The 21,584-nt window shown below is 35.2% G+C and overlaps 2 protein-coding genes across 2 annotated transcripts; both read left to right on the top strand.

Annotated features, from left to right (window-relative positions):
• The first annotated feature begins 2,820 nt into the window (after positions 1–2,820).
• LOC128060538 (olfactory receptor 52N4-like) lies at positions 2,821–3,786 on the top strand. Its single transcript, XM_052652941.1, has one exon. The coding sequence runs from the start codon at positions 2,821–2,823 to the stop codon at positions 3,784–3,786; it is 966 nt and encodes a 321-aa protein (XP_052508901.1).
• A 12,648-nt stretch (positions 3,787–16,434) lies between these two features.
• LOC128059854 (putative olfactory receptor 56B2) lies at positions 16,435–17,463 on the top strand. The gene has a single exon (XM_052652132.1). It carries the CDS (start codon positions 16,435–16,437, stop codon positions 17,461–17,463), a length of 1,029 nt encoding a protein of 342 aa, XP_052508092.1.
• The last annotated feature ends 4,121 nt before the right edge of the window (positions 17,464–21,584 follow it).

The raw sequence follows: 21,584 nt of genomic DNA, 5'->3' as shown, positions 1-21,584 counted from the left end.
TCAATTTGTCTCCCATAATGTCTTCCACAGAAAGAAACAATACTCTGCAATAAATATTAAAGTCATTATTTTTCATTAAAAATTTTGCATTCATTTTCTTTATTTTCATTCCTTGCTATTTATACATGCTCTCACACAACGCACAAATATACACACATGGAACTATTCACTTATTTACATACTATTCTATGGGTAGTAAGAACCGAAAACTTTCATTACTTTTTAATCTTCCCATAGGAGCAAGCTTGATTCCCACAAGAGCACCTGTGCCTCCAATATTTTGAAATCTCCCCTTGGGATTTGCAACACATATTTTTCCTTAAATGCTCATTTCCATAGTACAGATAACAAAGGATTAAAAAGTTGAGAATTGTGTGCATACATGTGTATGTATGTATACTTGTAGAATTGTGATGTTTTATGAGAGTGAGAAGAAATGACAGACTATAAAATATTGTACCTGATAAGTTCTGGTGTTCATGTATTGATGTTACTATTTATTAATCTTTGTATATTGGTATACTTGCCCACTGAGAGGACAGTATAAATCCATTTTCCTTGGAGAACAATTTAGCTTACATTCAAAATCAATGTGAATGTAATTTGGGAAAGGTCTAATTTGTGGTAAATATTTTGTTACTTGGTATAAGCTTCTATCTTTAAGAGTTTGATAAATTTATAGAAAATAAGATATTCTCACATAACAATAGTTGGTTTCATTAATGGCCACTAGAACCATAAAAAGGAAAACACAAGAGACATAAATAGGATATTTCATCTCATATTTAAGAATTATATTCTTAAGAATAGAGCACAGGTAATTTTGGAATATTTATATTCTCAATTTCTGTGTATCTATGTTTCCCCTAGCTTTCCTACTTTTATCAATATTATATGAATTCCCATAATTGAGTTAGTTGATCAAATATATTGAAAGGGACAAATGAGCAGCAATCTTGTTTTTCATCACTTATGACAATTTCATTTATGCTGGCCAAACATTTTTTTAAAAATATATTTCAAAGTCTAAATTTTTTCCACTCATACGAACATACATATATCTATGGTGTTTGTGTGCATGTGTTTTATGCATATATATGTATATGTACATATATATGTGAATTGTTAGTTTTCTCACTTTTAATAATGCCTGTAAAAGTTATCTGAAAAATATAATGTACACAAAGTAGAACTTTACACACCTGACAGAAAAAAAAAAACTTGATGACAATATTGGTAATCAAGGAAACATATTCTTTTATTATCAACATATATTGTTCTTTTGTCTATAATGCAGATTACAAGGTGTCTGTTAGCTTTGCAGTTATTAGCTTATGTCAACACCAGTGATGATACCTAAGGAATGAAGAATCAAATAATAAGCTGAGATATGGTAAACACTGATAACTAAGGATGCAATGACGAGGTCCCTAGAAGAATATGCAGTAAGTGCTATCAATTGATGAGACTCACTCGTAACCTGGAGTTTCAAATCACCTTTCTAAAGATTCTTTATTAAATGTGAATTGGTAGTCAAAAATTGACAATTAAGAAACATTTCCAAAATAAAAGATAAAAAACAAAGTAAGCTATAAAAATAAATCATTAAAACTTTGAAGTTTGAAATAACATTCAAGGAGCAATATAGTACCTTCCCAACCCAGGGATTGAACCCAGGTCTACTCTCATTGTGGGCAGATTGTTTACCAGCTGAGCCACAAGGGAAGCCCATGAATACTACAGTAGGTAGTCTATCCCTTCCCCAGCAGATTTTCGCAACCCAGGACTTGAACCGGGGTCTGCTGCACTGCAGGCAGATTCTTTACCAAATTATCAGGGCACTATTTTTTCTAACACACATTTCTCTGTCAAAATTTAGAAGAAATAAATCATAAAAAAAGAGGTCAGAGAGGGCTCAGTTTTGGAACTGAACACACAGCAACTCAGACATGTAGAAGTCTCATCTACATAGTGCCTCCATTTAATCAATTATAAAGAGCAGATTAATTTAAAAATACTTCCTGGACTTGTGAGGATTAATGAGTTAATATTTGTAAAGTTTAGTACAGCAGAAATATAACCCTTTAAAATCAATAACAATAAAAACATTATCTTTTTTTAAAATGTAAATTTATTTATTTTAAATGGAGGTTCATTACTTTACAATATTGTATTGGTTTTGCCATACATCAACATGAAACCGCCACAGGTGTACACGTGTTCCCTATCCTGAATGCTTGGGGCTGGTGCACTGAGACGACCCAGAGGGATGGTACGGGGAGGAAGGCGGGGGGCTTCAGGATGGGAAAACAACGTTATCTTGTGTCAGGTCATATGAGAAGTGATCAACAAAGTTTGCCTTAAGAAAATACTCATCAGAATACGTGTATCACAATTAACATTTAAATAAGATATTCTAACAAAACCTTATTAGAAAGATCTCAATACAATTGCCTTTAATTATAAATTTATGAAGATTTAATCCATGCCATTTTTTGTTCAAAATAATGTGGAAACAATATATGTGACAGAACTTGGGACATAGTGACTGCTAAATAACTGTTTGTTGAATGAATTGATAAACTGAACTAACATAGAACACATACTTGGTTTTAACTTATTTAAGTATTCTACTGCATTTAAAAATTTGATCATTTGATTTTAAAATGCACATTTGGCTGAAAGAAGTCGAGAGTGAAAGAGAGAATACAACTAAGATTTTTCACCCTTTCCACCTCTAATCCTGAAGGATTGGAAAACAGAAAACAAAGAAACCCATGAAAATCCTACTAGCTGCTTAATGATTATACCAACTTGATCATGAGAATTCTGAATCAAACAGACTTGACACCAGCTTCATTCATTCTTACTGGAATCCCAGGCCTGGAGGACAGGCATTTATGGATTTCTTTGCCATTCTGCACAATGTATGTTGTGGCTGTGGTTGATAATTGTGGACTCCTCTACCTCATTTGCTATGAGGATTCCTTGCACAGGTCCATGTATTACTTTTTGGCCATACTTTCTCTAACTGACCTTGTCATGTGCACTACTACAATTCCTAAAGCCCTCTGCATTTTCTGGTTCCATCTTAAAGAAATCAGCTTTGATGAATGCCTAGTCCAGATGTTCTTCATCTATGCCTTCACAGGGATGGAGTCTGGGGTGCTTATGCTTATGGCCTTAGACCGCTATGTGGCCATCTGCTACCCTCTGCGCTACTCAACTATCCTCACCAATCCTATTATTGCAAAGGCTGGGCTTGTCACTTTCCTGAGAGGTGTGTTGCTTGTCATTCCCTTGACTTTCATCATCAAAAGACTACCCTATTGCAGAGGCAATATCATACACCATACCTACTGTGACCACATGGCTGTAGCCAAGTTATCTTGTGGAAATATCAAGATCAATGTCATCTATGGTCTGATGGTTGCCCTCCTGATAGGGGGTTTTGACATCTTGTGCATCTCAGTCTCCTACACAATGATCCTCTGCACGGTGGTCAGCCTCTCCTCAGCAGAAGCTCGGTGGAAGGCCTTCAGCACCTGCACTGCGCACATCTGTGCTATAGTTTTCTCCTATAGCCCAGCCTTCTTTTGTTTCTTTTCCCACCGCTTTGGGGGTCACAGGATTCCTCCATCATGCCACATCATTGTGGCCAATATTTATTTGCTCTTGCCTCCCACCATGAACCCTATCGTCTATGGAGTGAAAACCAAGCAGATAAGAGACTGTGTCATAAGGATCCTTTTAGGTTCTAAGGATACTAAATCCCACAGCATATAAAAGGGCTATATATATCAGCTAAGGGAAAAGAAATGAATGGAAAGAGGAGCAAGAGAAAGAGAAAGGAGGAGGAGAGGGAAGAAAATCCAGGGGAGAAAATAGAGGGAAAGGGGTATTTTGGTTGGCAATATAGTCAGGGCCTAATAATCCCTTCCTGAGAGCACCATTTTGGCCATGATACCAGGGTCCAATCCCGGTTGGATCCAGGGTATCCTCAGGGGGATGGCGTCGGCGTCTGAAAAAGATTAATTAGAGATCTAGAGAGAGATAAGGAAGGAATGCTACAGTTCAGTTAAGAAAATAGAGGAGAGAAAGAGGCTGATATTCCTTGGTTTATGCAAAAAGCCAATAAAGCGCCAGACAAGGAACTTGCTCTGTTCACATAGGCCGCAGGCGCCCTCTCCATCTCCTGAAGGAGTGAAGACGCAGAGCACCTTCCCAGTCAGGTCTTAGAAGCCCAGGCCAAAAAGTGAATGCAGAGAGCCTCTGAGCTCCAAGAGATCAGCCTGAAAAAGAGATAAAGGGAGAAAGAAAGCATGACACAGGGAGACCAAGCATCATTGAGCAAGGCCCAAAATTTATTTTCTAGGGGGGCTTATATACCTTGAGCTGTACATAGAAATACAGAGGTCTCAGGTGATTTACATAATCTTCTGGCCAGAAGGCCTGCTAACATTTTTATGACCCTTTCTGATAATGATTAGTCAACCAGAAAACTTATTTTCTCCAAAGGTGATTATTCTAAAGTCAGGCACCACCCTCAGAAAGCACTAGAAAAGGTTACATTCCCATAGGTTAAGGGTGAAGTGGGCTATAACATGGAAAGAATTTCTGATGTGGTTAAATCAAAGGCTACAGCTTATTTTTCCACATACCAACTGTACTAATTAATGTATGTTCTCAAAAACATAATGGGTAAGGGATATGGAAACTTAGCAGCAAATATTGGCTCAACAATGAAACCCTCCACCAGTACTATTCTCCTAATTTCTTAACTCCCCATAAGACTCTATATTTTTAGAATATTATAGGCTTCCTGTGCCTCTCACAGTTGGGAGGCCATAAACAATCACATGCGTAACTGCAGGAGCCTGAACAAACCTGTCAGGTTACTTAGAAAATCATCAGAGGGGTTTGGATTGGAACACTCTTATTATGCCCAGGAGAATTATTAACTAAAGCTCTAAGTTGTTTTCTTCAGAGAAAGGTGGTCGGGGATAGCCCTTGTTAATGTCAGAAGAGTGTAGTATAGCAGACAGTAAACAGACAGATTTTGGTTTCGGGGTAGATGCTCGGGCAGAGGACCTCTTGAGACCTGATCTGCCTTGCCTTGTCAGGCTCTTCCGCATGACCTTGTCATGGGTGGGATCTCCCGTGCTGGCTCCTGGCATCATGACATAGAAGAGTGTTGACTACTGCATTCCCAGTAAATGTCTCCAGAATCTCAACATTACGGCATGGGCACCATACTTTCTAAGTGTTTTCATCTCCTAACCCTTGGAAGGGCTCGTCTCGTCATTAACCAATATCTCCATGAACAAAAACATCAAAGAATGTTGAGACAATTGAGGGAAAGAAAATCAGCTTCAATGATTGTCTGATGGAGAGAGATCATCTGCCGCCAGATTCCACTTTATCCTATATCCAAATAGGGACTGGAATTTCCAGTTTGAAGGCTATTGTTATTTTCCACTGGAAAATATATTCTGTATTTTGCTCATCATTATCAAAATTCCTCTATTTTCAATGTTGTCGTTCTGATGGAAGAACTAGGAAGTATACATGAGGTCATTAATTTAATGAAGTCAAAGTCTCTGGATTTCTAATTTAGAAATATATTATTCACCTAACAGCATTCTTTTTTTGTGGATCTCAAATAAAACTTCTTCCCCACAGACTGGTGGGATCTGCAGGTTTATTCAAGATGGCCTTCAAAACTACATAGTCTGGAGAGACAACATAATCTGTTAAGCAAAGTAAGAAACATAATGATAAATGTTATTTTATCAGCACAGGATAAGAGAGGGAAAAAGTACTTATTTTGTGTCTTCTTTCCACCTGAGAATAAAATCTACATTCTCTTTAAATTTTTCACAAATTAATAATTAGAAGAGAGACAAAATAAAATAGTACTTTTACATTAATATTACAGAAGTAATGTAAATTAAATAGAATAAAGAGAAACTCAGTTTTTACTCTGATCCCTCTCTAACCAACTAACAAGAAAACACATTTCTTCCTTTGATTCACTTTATGTGAACTCATTACATTTTATTTAATTTTGCCCAGTTTTCCCCTACTACTTCCATTTTAAAATCATTCCAAAAAATCACCCCACCTCTTAAAATAGAATCTTTTCTCACTTTTAAGAATAAGACTTCTGTAATGAATTGTCAACATTCACTTTTTCCTCTTTCTCAAAACAAAGCCAGCTTAGGTATCTGCTTTCCTACTCATCACCTGGGATTACTTTAGTGACTTCACCATTGCCTTCCAGCTTGAATTGAATAGATTATGTTCCATTCTCATCCAATATTACCTCTCAGAAATATTGAACATAATTCATTCATTCCTGATGCCTACAAATACATTTTGTTTTTACCTCAGAAACATTAAAAATGTAATGTTTTCTTTAACATTCACAATCACCAGTATATGGAGTGGCTTTGGATATCTTGGCCTTGCTCTTTTCTCTTAAGGTTTTTTGTTTTGTTTTGTTTTGTTTTTAACGTGGACCATTTTAAAGTCTTCATTGAATGTGTTACACTATTTCTCTTTTATGCTTTTTTTTTTTTTGACTCCAATGTATGTGGAATCATAGCTTCCTGATTATGGATCAAATTTGCACCTCCCCCCCCCACCACCGAATATTGGAAGGTAAAGTCTTAACAACTGGCTCTCAGGGAAGTCCTTCTTTGCCTTGCTTTTGATATTAATAAGATGAAGTCTGAAAACTCCTTGTTAAGTATGATACAACTTGGGCTTTTCAGTACATATCTTTTATTTAATCAAAAAGTTTTCCTCTTTTTAAAATTGTTTTTATTATAAATTGACATAGAAAGTTATAAAATGATTTTCCATAATTTCTATGAATATTGGATAATTATATGATTTTTTATCCTTTTTTAATACTGTAAAGAAATATTTAACTTTGCTAAATTAAATCAAAAGTGTATCATTGGAATAAACATTCTTTGATTATTTATATGGTTTTAGAGCACTGTTACTGGTTAAGTTTTGTTTATAAATTTTAATATAAATTTATGAAGAAACTACATCCATAACTTTGTTTCTATTGCTATATATTACTTGTACAGTATGCACCTTTGACCTTACAAGTGCCTTGCAAATAAATTGTACGTCTTTCCTATTTTACTATATCTGGTCATACTTTGTATAATTCAAGAATTAAGAAACTTGTTCTTCTTCAGTAAAGAGAAACAATATAGATCCATTGTTTTTGACAGCATACTTACTTGTTAGGGGAATACAGTGGATTGGAGAGATTTGAATAGGAGGTTGATTTCTTTAATAAGTTTTCCTTGCTTACATTTTAATTCTTTTGTGTTATTTTTTGTTTTCAAGTTTGTTAGCATATAGTATCTGTAATGTAAACATTATTTTAAGTTGAGTACATGCTATTCATTTCTAATAATCTTTGAAGGTCTGAATTTGGTTTAATTGTATCTCATTTCTAATTTCCCCTTAGTCAATTTTTTTACAAGAAATATATCTATTTGAATATTTTAAGTAACTTTTTGTTTTCCTTAATGTATATTTCATAGTTTTTCTTATTTTAATTGCATGAATTTCTGCTCTTGTTTATTTTCTTGTTTTGAGTTTACTTACTTGCTCTTTGTTTGGACTTTGTATCAAATATTTTCTTTATTATTGCTAATTCTCTTTTGATACAGGTTATAAAGCTAAAAATAGAGAAAACTTTGGATATATGCTTTAGACATATCATGATATTTTATCATGGAGTTCTTTAAATATTATTAATTTTTATAAATGTTTTTTCTCAAAAGTTAGTTGCATTATATTTTAGACTCTCCTCTAATTCTTCCTTTGTTATTAAGTTTCAGTTTCATTATAGTTAGATAATATATTTTATTGAGAAGGTTTTTTGAGGGATTCAGATGTTATTTGGAACCCGATATACATTTACTTATAAGTTACACATTTATTACACATCTTCCGGTCTTGTTAATAGATGTTGTTTTCTCTTTGCTTGCTATGGAATTTCATATCTGTTCACTGTTTATCCTTGCTAATCATGTTATTCATGGCTTTTTTTTTTCTTCTTTTGCATCTTTCAAGTCTAAGGTCTAAGCTCTGTAAAAAGTTTCTCCAATTACTATATCATTAAAATCATTATTTCTTTAAGCATTTTTAATTATATGTTTTTCTCTCCAACTAAAATGTAGGGCTTTCCTGGTGACTCAGTTGGTAAAGAATCTGCCTGTAGTGCAGGAGGCCACCTGCAATGTAGGAGACCTGGGTTTGATCCCTGGATCGGGACGATCCCCCCCCCCCCCCCCCACCAAAAAATGGCAATCCATTCCAGAATTCTTGCTTGGGAAATACCATGGATGGAGAAGCCTGGTGGTCTACAGTCCATGGGGTAGCAAGCGTCAGACATGTCTGAGTCTTTGCTCGGGCAGAGTCTGAGCAAAATGTAATGAATGTCCCTAAAGGCAGAAAATTTTTCCTTCTTGTTCAGCGTAACTACTGGGTCAGTTTATGTATGAATTTGGAATAGGCCTCAAAATAGGATTATGTTTGATTAATAGTGATTCTGATATAGTCTTGGCATTGTCCTTTGTAGAGATAAGATGAATGGAAAATGATAAGCACATGAATTCCAAGTTCAGTTCTACTGCCTACTGAGTGATGTCAGGCTTTGCTGATTCGTGCGTGAGTGTGTACGGCTGGTTGGGGTAGGACTCAGGTGAATGATTGAACTCTTCTTGAAGAGTTACCCGGAGAGAAACAAGCTACTCTGCAGCCTATCAGAGAGTTAGGGTACACTCTTTCTTCTCATTACTCAATGGAGATCAGACAATGTAAGTTAAGTGCAACATGGTGCAAGAATTTCAAGTCTGTTTTCAGGTAGTTTGTCATTTACTTATACTGAGAGCTCACCAAGCCAATTACTTTTGGATGCTCTTCTTTCATTTAAAATTGGACCATTTCTAGAGGGACAAATTGAGAAAGAATCCCTCTGCAATTTCTGTATATATATAATTAAAGTACATACACAAGGAGGAAGAGATGTCACATTCCACTTTTCCTTCAAAATTTTTTTTCAAAAGGCTTTCTATAAAAAGAAAGCTATTCTAAAACATAGATATTTCAACACATTTATGCTTGTTTTAATAAAAGTCCATTAAACTCAAATTAGGAAGTTAGCTAAATGACAAGACTTTAATACTTATCCCTCATTACAACATTCTCCTGGGTTTGACTATGTCAGTCTGACTTGGCTTTTAAAACTCCAGGGAATTGGCTTTCTTTCCATCACAGTAGGCCCCTTGAGTTTACCTCCATCTGTCTTAAAATCTAGAATCCATCTGCATTAGTTGTAAGCCAGTTGCTATTATACTGAAATTCGACTATACCAAATACAAGTTGAGTACAATACTCCCTACTTAAGATGAGTCAAGTACAGTACCCCCACTGTAAGTACATTGTTGGGGCCAGAGCCAGTCTTTTCATCTTTTGCAGCAATTTGGGGTTGTCTTATAGAAGGATTCATTTGCGGTGGGAGTATCTGCATAATAATCCTTTAATGTCTCTATAGAAATTATGAAATGCCCTCTGTGTGAAATTAACCTAAATATTGAAATATGTTATTGACCTTGACATGTCAAAATATTAGAATTTTCCATAATCACTATGTCCTGATATATAAAAAAATTATGGTAAAGTGTATTAATACCAACATTCTTTAGAGTCATATCCGGTGTTTTCTTAATTTTATTACTTTTCATCTGTAAAATTTTTCATGAAATTTTCCAAGCCCACATTTTAGCTGGCTGTATCTGAAGTCATCATGCTCCAATTCCACTGAGTTTCTGTGGATAATCATGCACTTGTTTTTCTTACCTTTTTGACTTCTAAGAAATATCATGGTATCAGACCTTGAAGGGTACTGTCTTGACTGAGGAAACAGATATTTAGGACCCCATTTAAATTGACTATATAAATATTTAATTGTCATTCTACCTTAAAAGTATTTTAACTAAGGATTTTAATATAATTTCATTCTTCTCCCAACCCCTGTAGCTAGAAATGAATATTATTTTATAGATTAGAACAGAGGATCCTAGAGGCTTAATCAATTTTTCAAGTTCACAGGACCACATAGAGCTACACTTTCATCCAAAATATTTGAATTTTTGCTGAACTGAAAGAATAACACATTCAAGCATTTAATTGAAAGGACATAATTTCTCCTACTCTCTGGGCAAGATGTAATATTAATATTTAGCTCATATCAGTGGATAAATAAACATAATCCAGTTTAAGAATACATTACACAGTTGTTCCAAACCATTTTTCATGTTTAAAAAGCTTTGTCCTAAAATTTTTTGGTATTTTCATCTAGGTCATTACACTTTCTTAGCTGCAAGCTGGGAGTATGTGTGTATGTTCTTACAAACCCATTACTTTTAGATCTCAATTATATTGAATAGGAATTGAGATGATGGGCACCCCATGGAATTCTCCAGGCCAGAATACTGGAGTGGGTAGTCTTCTCCAGGGGACCTTCCCAATCCAAGGATCGAACCAAGGTCCTCTGCATTGCAGGTGGATTTCTTACCAGCTGAGCCACAAGGGAAGCCCAAGAATATTTGGAGTGAGTTGCCTATCCCATCTCCAGCAGATCTTCTTGACCCAGGAATTGAACCAGAATCTTTTGCATTGCAGGCAGATTCTTGACCAACTGAGTTATCAGGGAAGCCCTGTTCCTTAAATAGGTAATTTTAAAATTTTGCTGTATAATGCATATTACAAAAGTTCCCTTTTTGCCTGGTTTAAATTTAATTTGTAAGAATAAATAGATAAAATCAAACATCTCACTGATATATCTTGCCACATTGATTTTTCATTTAAAATTTAAAATGTTTTTTTAATACACTTTATATTTTAGAGCAATTTAGTTCACAGAAAAATTTAGTAGAAAGCAGTTTCTCAAAAAATTAAAAATAAGTTTACCATATAATCCAGCAATTCCACCTTTGAATATATATCCAAAATAATTGTAAACAAGGTCTTGAATACATATTTGTACACCCGTGTTTATAGCAGCATTATTCACAATAGCTAAAGCATAGAAGCATCCCCTGTCCATCAATCAATAAATGGATAATAGAAATGTGTTATACACACAAAATAAACACACACACACACACACACACACACACACGATGAAATGTTATTTATCCTTAAAAAGGGAGGGAATTCTGCAATGTGCTACAAAAAGGGTAAAACTTGAGGACATAATGCCAGTAAGAAAAAGACAAATGCTCTGTGATTTCCACTCTGATATTTTGAAGGGTCAAAATCATAAAGATAAAAAATGTAATGGTAGTTTCTAGGGGATTTGAGGAGGAAAGAAAGTAGAGTTATTTTTTGACAGATACAGAATTTCAGTTTTACAAGATGAAAAGAGTCAGGAGATGAATGATGGTAACGGTTATAGAAGGGAAATATATCTAATGGCACTGTACCCTTAAAAATAGTTAAGATAATAAATCTTGTTTTATGCCTATTTGGGGGTTTCTCTGGTGGCTCAGATGGTAAAGATTCTGCCTGCAATGCAACCCTGGGTCTGGAAGATGCCCTGGAGAAGGGAATGTCTAATCACTCCAGTTTTCTTGCCTGGGAAACCCATGGACAGAGTAGCTGCAGTCCCAGGGGTTGCAAAGAGTCGGACTCAAGAGTAGGACATGACTGATCAACTAACACTTTCACTTCTATGTCTATTTTACCCCCTTCCCCCCTAAAATGAGGGGGAAGACATAAAAATATCCAATATACCTTTTACACCCTACATACATTTTCCCTTAATTTTTTAATGTAGTGAATTACAACTAATAAAATATTTTTGTTAGTTAAAAAATAATTTTTTAAAATATTATGACTTTAAAATATTTTACAAACCCTAAATGTTCAATCTTGAGTCATAAAATGATTCATTTCATTATATAGCATTATAAAATAATTTTTACATGCCATGTCCCAGTTTTTTATCTTTGTTTTCAATTGAATACTTTCTTAGTATTTTATGACTCTCTTTAAATAAAATCTTTCATTCTTAGAGATTTCTTGTTAAATTTTTTAAAAATTCCAGTAGTTTATCATTTTATTTTTATTCTGTTTTCTCTCTTTATATTGAAGTTTGTTGCTATTATTTAGTCACCAAGTCGTGTCTGACTCTTTTGTGACCCCATGGACTGTAGCCTGCCAGGCTCCTATGTCTATGGGATTTCCCAGGCAAGAATTTTGGAGTGAGTTGCCATATCCTTTTCAGGGGAATCTTCCCGATCCAGGGGTGAAACCCGCATCTCCTGTATTGGTAGGCGATTCTTTACCACGGAGCCACCAAGGAAGTCCATACTGAAGTTAGTTATTTTAATTCCTATATTAAGTAATTATTCTAAAGCACAAACATTTTTGTTTGTAATATACTCATTTAGGTTATAGATGTGTTAGATATCAGTTTAACTATATCTCTCAAGTTTTGTTTCTCATCGTTTTACTATTCATTACCTTTTGTGATTTTCATTATTATTTACATTTAATCCATTTATTATTTCATATTGTTACTAAATCTTTTCATATATATGCATTTATAATACTTTGTCTCTTTTATGGCATCGATTTTTTAAAAAGTTTTGATTTGTGATCTTTATTATGTTAATTTTTTTAATCAGATTTTTTTTTCAAATTTTTATTGGAGTATAGTTGATTTACAATGTTCTGTTAGCTTCAGGTGTACAGCAAACTGAATCAGTTATACATATATATAAAAGCGTTAGCGTGCAGTGGCGTCTTACTCTTTGCCACCCCATGGATTGGAGCCTACCAGGCTCCTCTGTCCATGGAATTTTACAGGCAAGAATACTGGAGTAGTTTGCCATTTCCTCCTCCAGGGGATCTTCCCAACTCAGGTATCAAAACTACATCTTTCCTGAGTCTCCTGCATTGGCAGGCGGGTTCTTTAGCATTAGCCCCACATGGGACAATACTAGTTATAGTATCCATTCTTTTTCAGATTTTTTTTCCCAGTAGGTTATTAGAGATCACTGAGTAGAGTTCTCTGTGCTTTGAGCAGGTACGTGTTAGTTGTCTGTTTTATATAGAGAGCTGTACTATCTTAGTCGTACAGTCATGTCCGACTCCTTGCGACACTATGGACTGTAGCCCACCAGGCTTCCAAGTTTGTGTGGAATCTCCAGGCAAGAATACTAGAGTGGGTTACCATGCCCTCTTCCAGGGGATCTTCACAACCCAGGGACCGAACCCAGGTCTCCCACATTGCAGGAGGATTCTTTACCATCTGAGCCACCAGGGAAGCCCAAGAATACTGGAGTGGGTATATCCTTTCTCCAGGATATCTTCCTGACCCAGGAATTGAACCAGGGTCTCCTGCATTGCAGGCAGATTCTTTACCAGCTGAGCCACCAGGGAAGCCCTTATATATAATAATGTGTGTATTTTAATTACAATCTCTTCATTTATCCCTTCACCCCACATTCCCCCTTTAAGTACCTATAAAGCTTGATTTCAAGATCTTTGAGTCTGTCCCTGTCTTGTAAATATATATCCATTCTTTTTTACTTCTCATTTATAATTAGAACATGGCTTACTTTTATGCTTAAAATGCTCTGTAATCTCATATTTTTTCATGTAGGTTTATACATAAATTTTTTGGTACAAAATTGCTGTTAGTGCTGTCAAATCTATATCATTGCCCATTTAGGATTCATTTTAAGAAATAGTAATATTTTAAAATTTCTTACTGTAATTTTGACTTTTTAATTCTCTACTTGTATTTCCTTCAGGTTAAAGTTATGTGTTTAGGTTCAGGCAAGGCACAAATATTATACTGTTTTGTTGAAGCCTTCCTCTCATCATTGTGTAACTATCATTTTAACTGAATTATTTTCTCTAAATTATCCAATGTTGATATCACTAAATAGTTTTACTTAAGTACGAATATTTTTTCATTCTTTTTTTTCTTTTTTTTTTTATACTTTATTTTATTTTACAATACTGTATTGGTTTTGCCATACATTGACATGAATCCACCACGGGTGTACATGCGTTCCCAAACATGAACCCCCCTCCCACCTCCCTCCCCATAACATCTCTCTGGGTCATCCCCATGCACCAGCTCCAAGCATGCTGTATCCTGTGTCGGACATGACTGGTGATTTGATTCTTACATGATAGTATACATGTTACAATGCCATTCTCCCAAATCATCCCACCCTCTCCCTCTCCCTCTGAGTTCAAAAGTCCGTTATACACATCTGTGTCTTTTTTGCTGTCTTGCATACAGGGTCATCATTGCCATCTTTCTAAATTCCATATATATATGTGTTAGTATACTGTATTGGTGTTTTTCTTTCTGGCTTACTTCACTCTGTATAATCGGCTCTTTCATTCTATATATTTGTTTTCAAACTTTGTATCTTAAGTGATATTTAAAATAAATACTACATAACTTTTTAAGATTTAACCTCAGAAAGCCTATTTTAATCAACAAGCATGCTCCATAGCAATTATTGTGTTTAGAGATATGTGTGAGTTGTCTTTTTCATGTTTTTTTCTAATATTCATGGTTTTATTCTTGACTTCATTTGGCTTTGTTAAAATATTCATTATTTCTTCTAACCCTTGATTGACATTATTTCTGCTCACCCCACCCTACCATTGTTCTTTTACATATTTAACATATTCACCTGCCAATGGCTCTAACCTCCTCTTGAATAATACAAAAAATCATGGACATGTAAACTGCATAAGCCTCCTTCAGTATTTATTAACATTACTAATATATACTGAGTGCCTGTTCAGTGCCAGTCTCTCAGAATAAACCAGTAATATAAATGCCAAATACATCATGCCTTGGTTTCTTCAGGAGATATGTATACTAACTTAATGATCTAGGCTTTAATACACATCTTTTTTCTTTCTTTAGACAATAAAAACAGGCTTTCTAATTGCTCATTTTAGTAAAGTGAAAGCTATTTCATTGCTCTAAATTGATGAAGCAGTCTCACTATTAAGAACCCATATATCATGCTTGAGATCATTTTCCTGTTCAGATTTGGGTATTAAAAAGCCAGATCGAAGTCATTGTAACATTTGCCTATAGAGTATCTCTCTAGATTACTATGGGATCTTGACAGTTTTAGAAAGATGTATTAAATTTATCCCTTTATTTCAAACTCAAATATTTTTGATCTGATGTTTAGAATATTTAGTAAAACACTGTTTGCTGTATTTCATTAAGAATTAAAAACTTATAGTTCCATCTTCTTCATTAGTTTCCAGAATCTGTTATGTTTTGAATAGAACAGAATGCCATTATCTGGGTTAAGCTAAATATACCACCAAGTTTACATCAACACTGTTCCTCTGTTTAAACTATAACTTTCAACAAAATTTTAAAAATATCCTGTATTTATATCTTTAATATATGAAATTCTTAAAAGAAAGTAAACAATAATTAACACATCTGGTATAAATACATAGTAACAGTATTGTTTCAATTTTAAAATAACACTAATTAAATACCATATGTAGGAAGGGTATTAGATACAGAGTTACTTGATTTTAGCGGAACTTCTGAAAAAATATTTACCTCAAACTCACTAGTTTGGTTAGTTTCTTTTATTTGTTTTTATGTCTGCTTTAATGGTTATAATATGAATGTCTGCAGTACTCTAAGAAGCAAATAGATGTTGGAATAGGGAAAAATTACTCAAAAGAAGAGACAACTGGGTTTAAATATACTGAGATTTCCAAGCCATTTTTCTCTCTTTCATGGTTGCTTTGTTTTACACAGATTGTTAACATTTTAAACATCATTTTCCTTGCTATAAAACAGATATGCTACATGAACTCATTTATTTTAATTCAAAGTAATGACATTTCTGACTACTTTATAAACTCAAATCCTCGAAAAGTAGGTTTATAAAAAATTTATTATATATAGCCTAATATTTTATCTAAAATGACTACATGCATAAAATCCACTACTCTGAGTCTATGCATTTGGTCTCTAAAGAAGACAACCCATTAGCAAAGTCAGTCAAGAAACAGACTAATTTCAGAGGACTTTCATCTTGTCCAACTTCCGTGACTTACAAGACTGAAGATCATGACAAGGTCCTGATTTCCTTTAATGTTCTATTCTTCTGCTATGAGAAGGTGGAAAAATATGACTTGCCTTTATATCATTTTTCTGATCATTAGCCCAAGTTGACAATAAAGAATGTGTTACCACAGTTCCTGTTTCATTACAAATGTCCAAGAAATGTTAGTGCTATAATGAGAATAATAAAGATAATGAATTCTCCTTTGATGTTCTTTGATATTATAATATCCTTGATATTATGAACCTGGATAATGCCTTTTCAAATATTGTCAGTCAGAGAAATTAAGAAAAGTAACTCTCTACTTTTTCACTTAGTGAAGTTCCAGGATCTCAGCAACTCCAACAGCTCAAAGTTCCAGGTCTCTGAGTTTATTCTTTTGGGATTCCCAGGCATTCACAGCTGGCAGCACTGGCTATCCCTTCCCCTGGCTCTGCTCTACCTCTTAGCTCTCAGTGCCAACATCCTTATCCTGATCATTATCAAAAAGGAGGCAACATTGCACCAGCCTATGTATTATTTCCTGGGCATCCTGGCTGTGGTAGACATGGGTCTGGCTACCACCATCATGCCCAAGATTTTGGCGATCTTGTGGTTTAATGCAAAAGCCATCAGTTTCCTTTGGTGCTTTATACAGATGTATGCTATACACTGTTTTGTGGCCATGGGATCAGGCATCTTTGTTTGCATGGCTATAGATAGATATGTAGCCATTTGTCGACCACTACGCTATCCATCGATAATTACTGGCTCCTTTGTGGTCAAAGCAACTGTGTTCATGGCACTCAGAAATAGCCTGACTACTATCCCAATTCCTGTGTTTGCAGCTCAGAGACAGTACTGCTCAAAGAACCAAATTGAGCACTGTCTTTGCTCAAATCTTGGAGTCACTAGCCTATCTTGTGATGATGACAAGACAGTCAAGAGTATCTACCAGCTACTTCTGGCCTGGACACTCATGGGAAGTGATTTGGGTTTGATTATTTTATCATATGCATTGATACTTCAATCTGTATTGAAGTTGAACTCAGCAGAAGCTGCATCCAAGGCCTTAAGTACCTGCACTTCCCACCTCATCCTAATTCTTTTCTTCTACACAGTCATTATTGTCATTTCTATCACCCACAGTGCAGCAATGACAGTTCCCCTCATCCCAGTTCTACTCAATGTACTTCATAATGTTATTCCTCCTGCCCTCAATCCCATGGTCTATGCACTCAAGAACAAGGAGCTCAGACAGGGCTTATATAAAGTTCTTAAACTGTACTTTAAAGGCAACTAACTTGGAGAGGATGCTCACCTTTGAAATTTTCCTACATCTGTGTTCATTACATTCTCCAGGACTGCAGATGACAGAAGAACTAAGGAATTCTAACTGTTTTTGATTAATATAAGGTATCACATGCAATTAATGAAATTTCAAAAAAGGGGGTGAAACTAATACTTTATCATGTTTGTCAAGAAAAACCTTCATTCAAAAGAAAAAAATGAACAATAGCACAATTATGCAGATTGAATCAAGGAAGCCAGGGTGGGACAAATAGAATATACATTTCGTTTTTGTATCTTGCTGCCCTGACTAGAAATTCTGGACAATGTTACATAGGGATGGTTAGAGTAGATATCTGGCAATCTTTTCTTTTTAATGAGGGTGTGTAACCCATGGACAGGGAGGCCTGGCGTGCTGTGATTCATGGGGTTACAAAGAGTTGGACACGACTGAGCGACTGAACTGAACTGAACTGAACCCATGTACATTTCATGCAGTTACTAATAGAGTACAACTTTAGATATTTGCATCTTTGCTTTCTAATGTGTCTTTTATTCTTTAAATGGAAAACGGACTCCAATAGACATTTCTATAAAGACGTGCAACATCCAACAAACATATGAAAAGTTGCTGAACATCACTGAATTCAAATCAAACCACAAGATGCCACTGTATAAAATAAAATGGCTGTATTTTTTAATTTAACAGAGATTGGCAATTTTCTGGAAACATTAGACTTCTTGTATATACTGCTGCTGCTGCTAAGTCACTTCAGTCGTGTCCGACTCTGTGCGACCCCATAGATGGCAGCCCACCAGGCTCCCTCATCCCTGGGATTCTCCAGGCAAGAACACTGGAGTGGGTTGCCATTTCCTTCTCCAATGAAAGTGAAAAGTGAAAGAGAAGTTGCTCAGGCGTGTCCAACTCCTAGCGACCCCATGGACTGCAGCCTACCAGGCTCCTCCATCCATGGGATTTTCCAGGCAAGAGTACTGGAGTGGAGTGCCGTTGCTTTCTCCATCTTATATATACTAGAGGGTATGTAAAAATCACATTGAGCTGTGAGAAACTTAGACAATTACACAAAGTTTGAAACACAATTACTATATGACAGAAGTTCAACTCCTAAGTATATAATCAGAATAACTTAATACAAGATTAGCAACAAAATTTATACACAAATGTTCATAGCATCATTATTAGTGAAAAATTGGAAAGAATTTAAATATTCACCATTTGTTTAATGGATAAACAAAGTGAAGCATACCAATAGTGAGGATTATTATTCATTCATGAAAGGATGAAGTACAGATGTATGACCTTTCACAGATGAACTTTGAAAACACTATGCTAATTTTAAAAAAGCAAACACTAAAGGCTACTGCAATATGATTTCAATTACATCAAATCAATTACTGAATCAAAAAACATTTTAGACGTTGGAAGGGATCAGAGGAATAGATCAATAGGTAGTGACTGATTAATGCTTATGGAGTTTTCTTTTTATGCAACTGAAATGTCCTGAAATCAGATATTGGTGATGGTTTCACAACATTTTAAAAGTACTAAAAGGCACATTTCAGAGGTTTAAAGCCATTTATGGCTTGTGTATTCCACTTCAATAAAAAAAGATAAAGTGTAACAAACTCTGTGCTAAAATTTTCCTCCTGTTTCTCTCTCTATATATACACACAATTAAATTATTAATTAAATTGTGTAAATACATATGATGCACATTTATTTGATCATAAAATTCCTGAATAATCATTATTTAAATTAAGTATCATATTCTGTAAATTAAAATAGAAGACTTTATGTTTCAAAATTGTTTTATCCAAATATTGTCTCAACATATACAGAAAATGCATATATAGAAATGAGGGGAGAATGAATATAGGTATGTATGTATAATTGAGTTCCTTCACTGCCTACCTAAAACTACCAGGTCAGGAAACAACAGTTAGAACTGGACATGGAACAACAGACTGGTTCCAAATCGGAAAAGGAGTACATCAAGGCTGTATATTGTCACCCTGCTTATTTAACTTCTATGCAGAGTACATCATGAGAAACGCTGGACTGGAAGAAACACAAGCTGGAATCAAGATTGCTGGGAGAAATATCAAGAACCTCAGATATGCAGATGACACCACCCTTATGGCAGAAAGTGAAGAGGAGCTAAAAAGCCTCTTGATGAAAGTGAAAGAGGAGAGCGAAAAAGTTGGCTTAAAGCTCAACATTCAGAAAACAAAGATCATGGCATCCGGTCCCATCACTTCATGGGAAATAGATGGGGAAACAGTGGAAACAGTGTCAGACTTTATTTTTTTGGGCTCCAGAATCACTGCAGATGGTGACTGTAGCCATGAAATTAAAAGATGCTTACTCCTTGGAAGAAAAGTTATGACCAACCTAGATAGCATATTCAAAAGCAGAGACATTACTTTGCCAATAAAGGTCCGTCTAGTCAAGGCTATGGGTTTTCCTGTGGTCATGTGTGGATGTGAGAGTTGGACTGTGAAGAAAGCTGAGTGCTGAAGAATTAATGCGTTTGAACTGTGCTGTTGGAGAACACTCTTGAGAGTCCCTTGGACTGCAAAGAGATCCACCCAGTCCATTCTGAAGGAGATCAACCCTGGGATTTCTTTGGAAGGAATGATGCTATAGCTGAAGCTCCAGTACTTTGGCCACCTCATGCGAAGAGTTGACTCATTGGAAAAGACTCTGATGCTGGGAGGGATTGGGGGCAGGAGGAGTAGGGGACGACCCAGGATGAGATGGCTGGATGGCGTCATGGACTCGATGGATGTGAATCTGAGTGAATTCCGGGAGTTGGTGATGGACAGGGAGGCCTGGCGTGCTGCGATTCATGGGGTTGCAAAGAGTCAGACACGACTGAGCGACTGAACTGAACTGAACTGAACTGATACTCCAATACAAAATATTTTTGATGTTAAAAAAAATTTAACAAGAAATATATCTGAAGTTGCCTGTATGTTATATAATTTGAATGTGAATGAATGTCAATAAAACCTTCCGAAATATCATTAGTGCTTTTAATTTCTGTCTTACATATCCTTACAAGGAAAGAAAAAAACACTTCAATAAAATCAAAGTATCTAATATTCATTAAAGCTAAATTGTGTTCATTCTCACTCTCCCATATATAAGACTTGTATGCCAGCACGCAGATATAAATACATACAGATAAATTTATTCTCTAACTTGTGTGTCACTTTATAAACAGTAAGAATGGAAAACTTTCACTTCTTTTCCTTCTCCAATAGGTGTTAGCTTAAATCCAATGCCAGCACCTGTATCACAAGTGCTTTACAATATTCCATTGGGATAGATAATACATTTGAAAATATGTTTAGTTCAAAGATACAAATATCAAGAGATTTAGTAGTTGAGGACTGTGAAAGTACATATAGTGTAGAATCATGACCTTTTTTTTACTAATATCCTGAACACCTGGACCAGATTGCATTCAGCTCACTGTTTTGCTTCAGAAACTAAGGTATGCAAAAGCAGGAATAGAAACAGGGTTTTTGCTTAATATGTAGGCAGAAGATAATTTTTGGATGTACATTAATTGATTATTAACTTCACAGGACTGAAGGTTTGATTCCATCTACCTATTAGAAGGCAGAAGTAAAGATTGGATTTAAATCAAAAAATGTTTATTTCTCCAATTCACAGATTGCAATGTAGTGTAATTTTCCATGATTATTATGAATATGTAGCTCTTTTTCAAAGTAAATAGGAATCCAAATCTGTAGTGGTAAATATCAAGCCAGAATCACCCTCATGACCAGAGCAATGGGACTCCAGCAGGAGAATAGTTCTTGAGCACGATCACAACACTTGCCATTCACCTACCTCCCATTGCTCCCCAGAAAAGAATCTCTTTCACTTACTTTATTTCTAGAGATACATATTTGTGACTGCATTTAATCCGTTTTAGACAGGGAAACCTACTCGGAGGAATAAACCTCATGTTCGAAAAAGAACATGGGATGTAAAATTGAGGACTAACTAGTGAGGAAGGAAACATTTTCTATGGAGTTTAGAAATGGGAATAGTCAACAGGTGACAATAATTGTACTTATAATAAGTAGCCATGTTCTTGA

Source organism: Budorcas taxicolor, chromosome 15, assembly GCF_023091745.1.
Source record: "Budorcas taxicolor isolate Tak-1 chromosome 15, Takin1.1, whole genome shotgun sequence".
In the NCBI taxonomy this organism is placed as follows: Eukaryota; Metazoa; Chordata; class Mammalia; order Artiodactyla; family Bovidae; genus Budorcas; species Budorcas taxicolor.
The sequence above is the reverse complement of the archived record's forward strand: the minus strand, read 5'-3'. Positions and strand labels throughout refer to the sequence as shown.

What these genes read in the sequence shown, in the direction of transcription:
- LOC128060538 (XM_052652941.1), top strand. Translation starts at nt 2,821, where the DNA reads ATGAGAATTCTGAATCAAACAGACTTGACACCAGCTTCATTCATTCTT.
- LOC128059854 (XM_052652132.1), top strand. Translation starts at nt 16,435, where the DNA reads ATGCCTTTTCAAATATTGTCAGTCAGAGAAATTAAGAAAAGTAACTCT.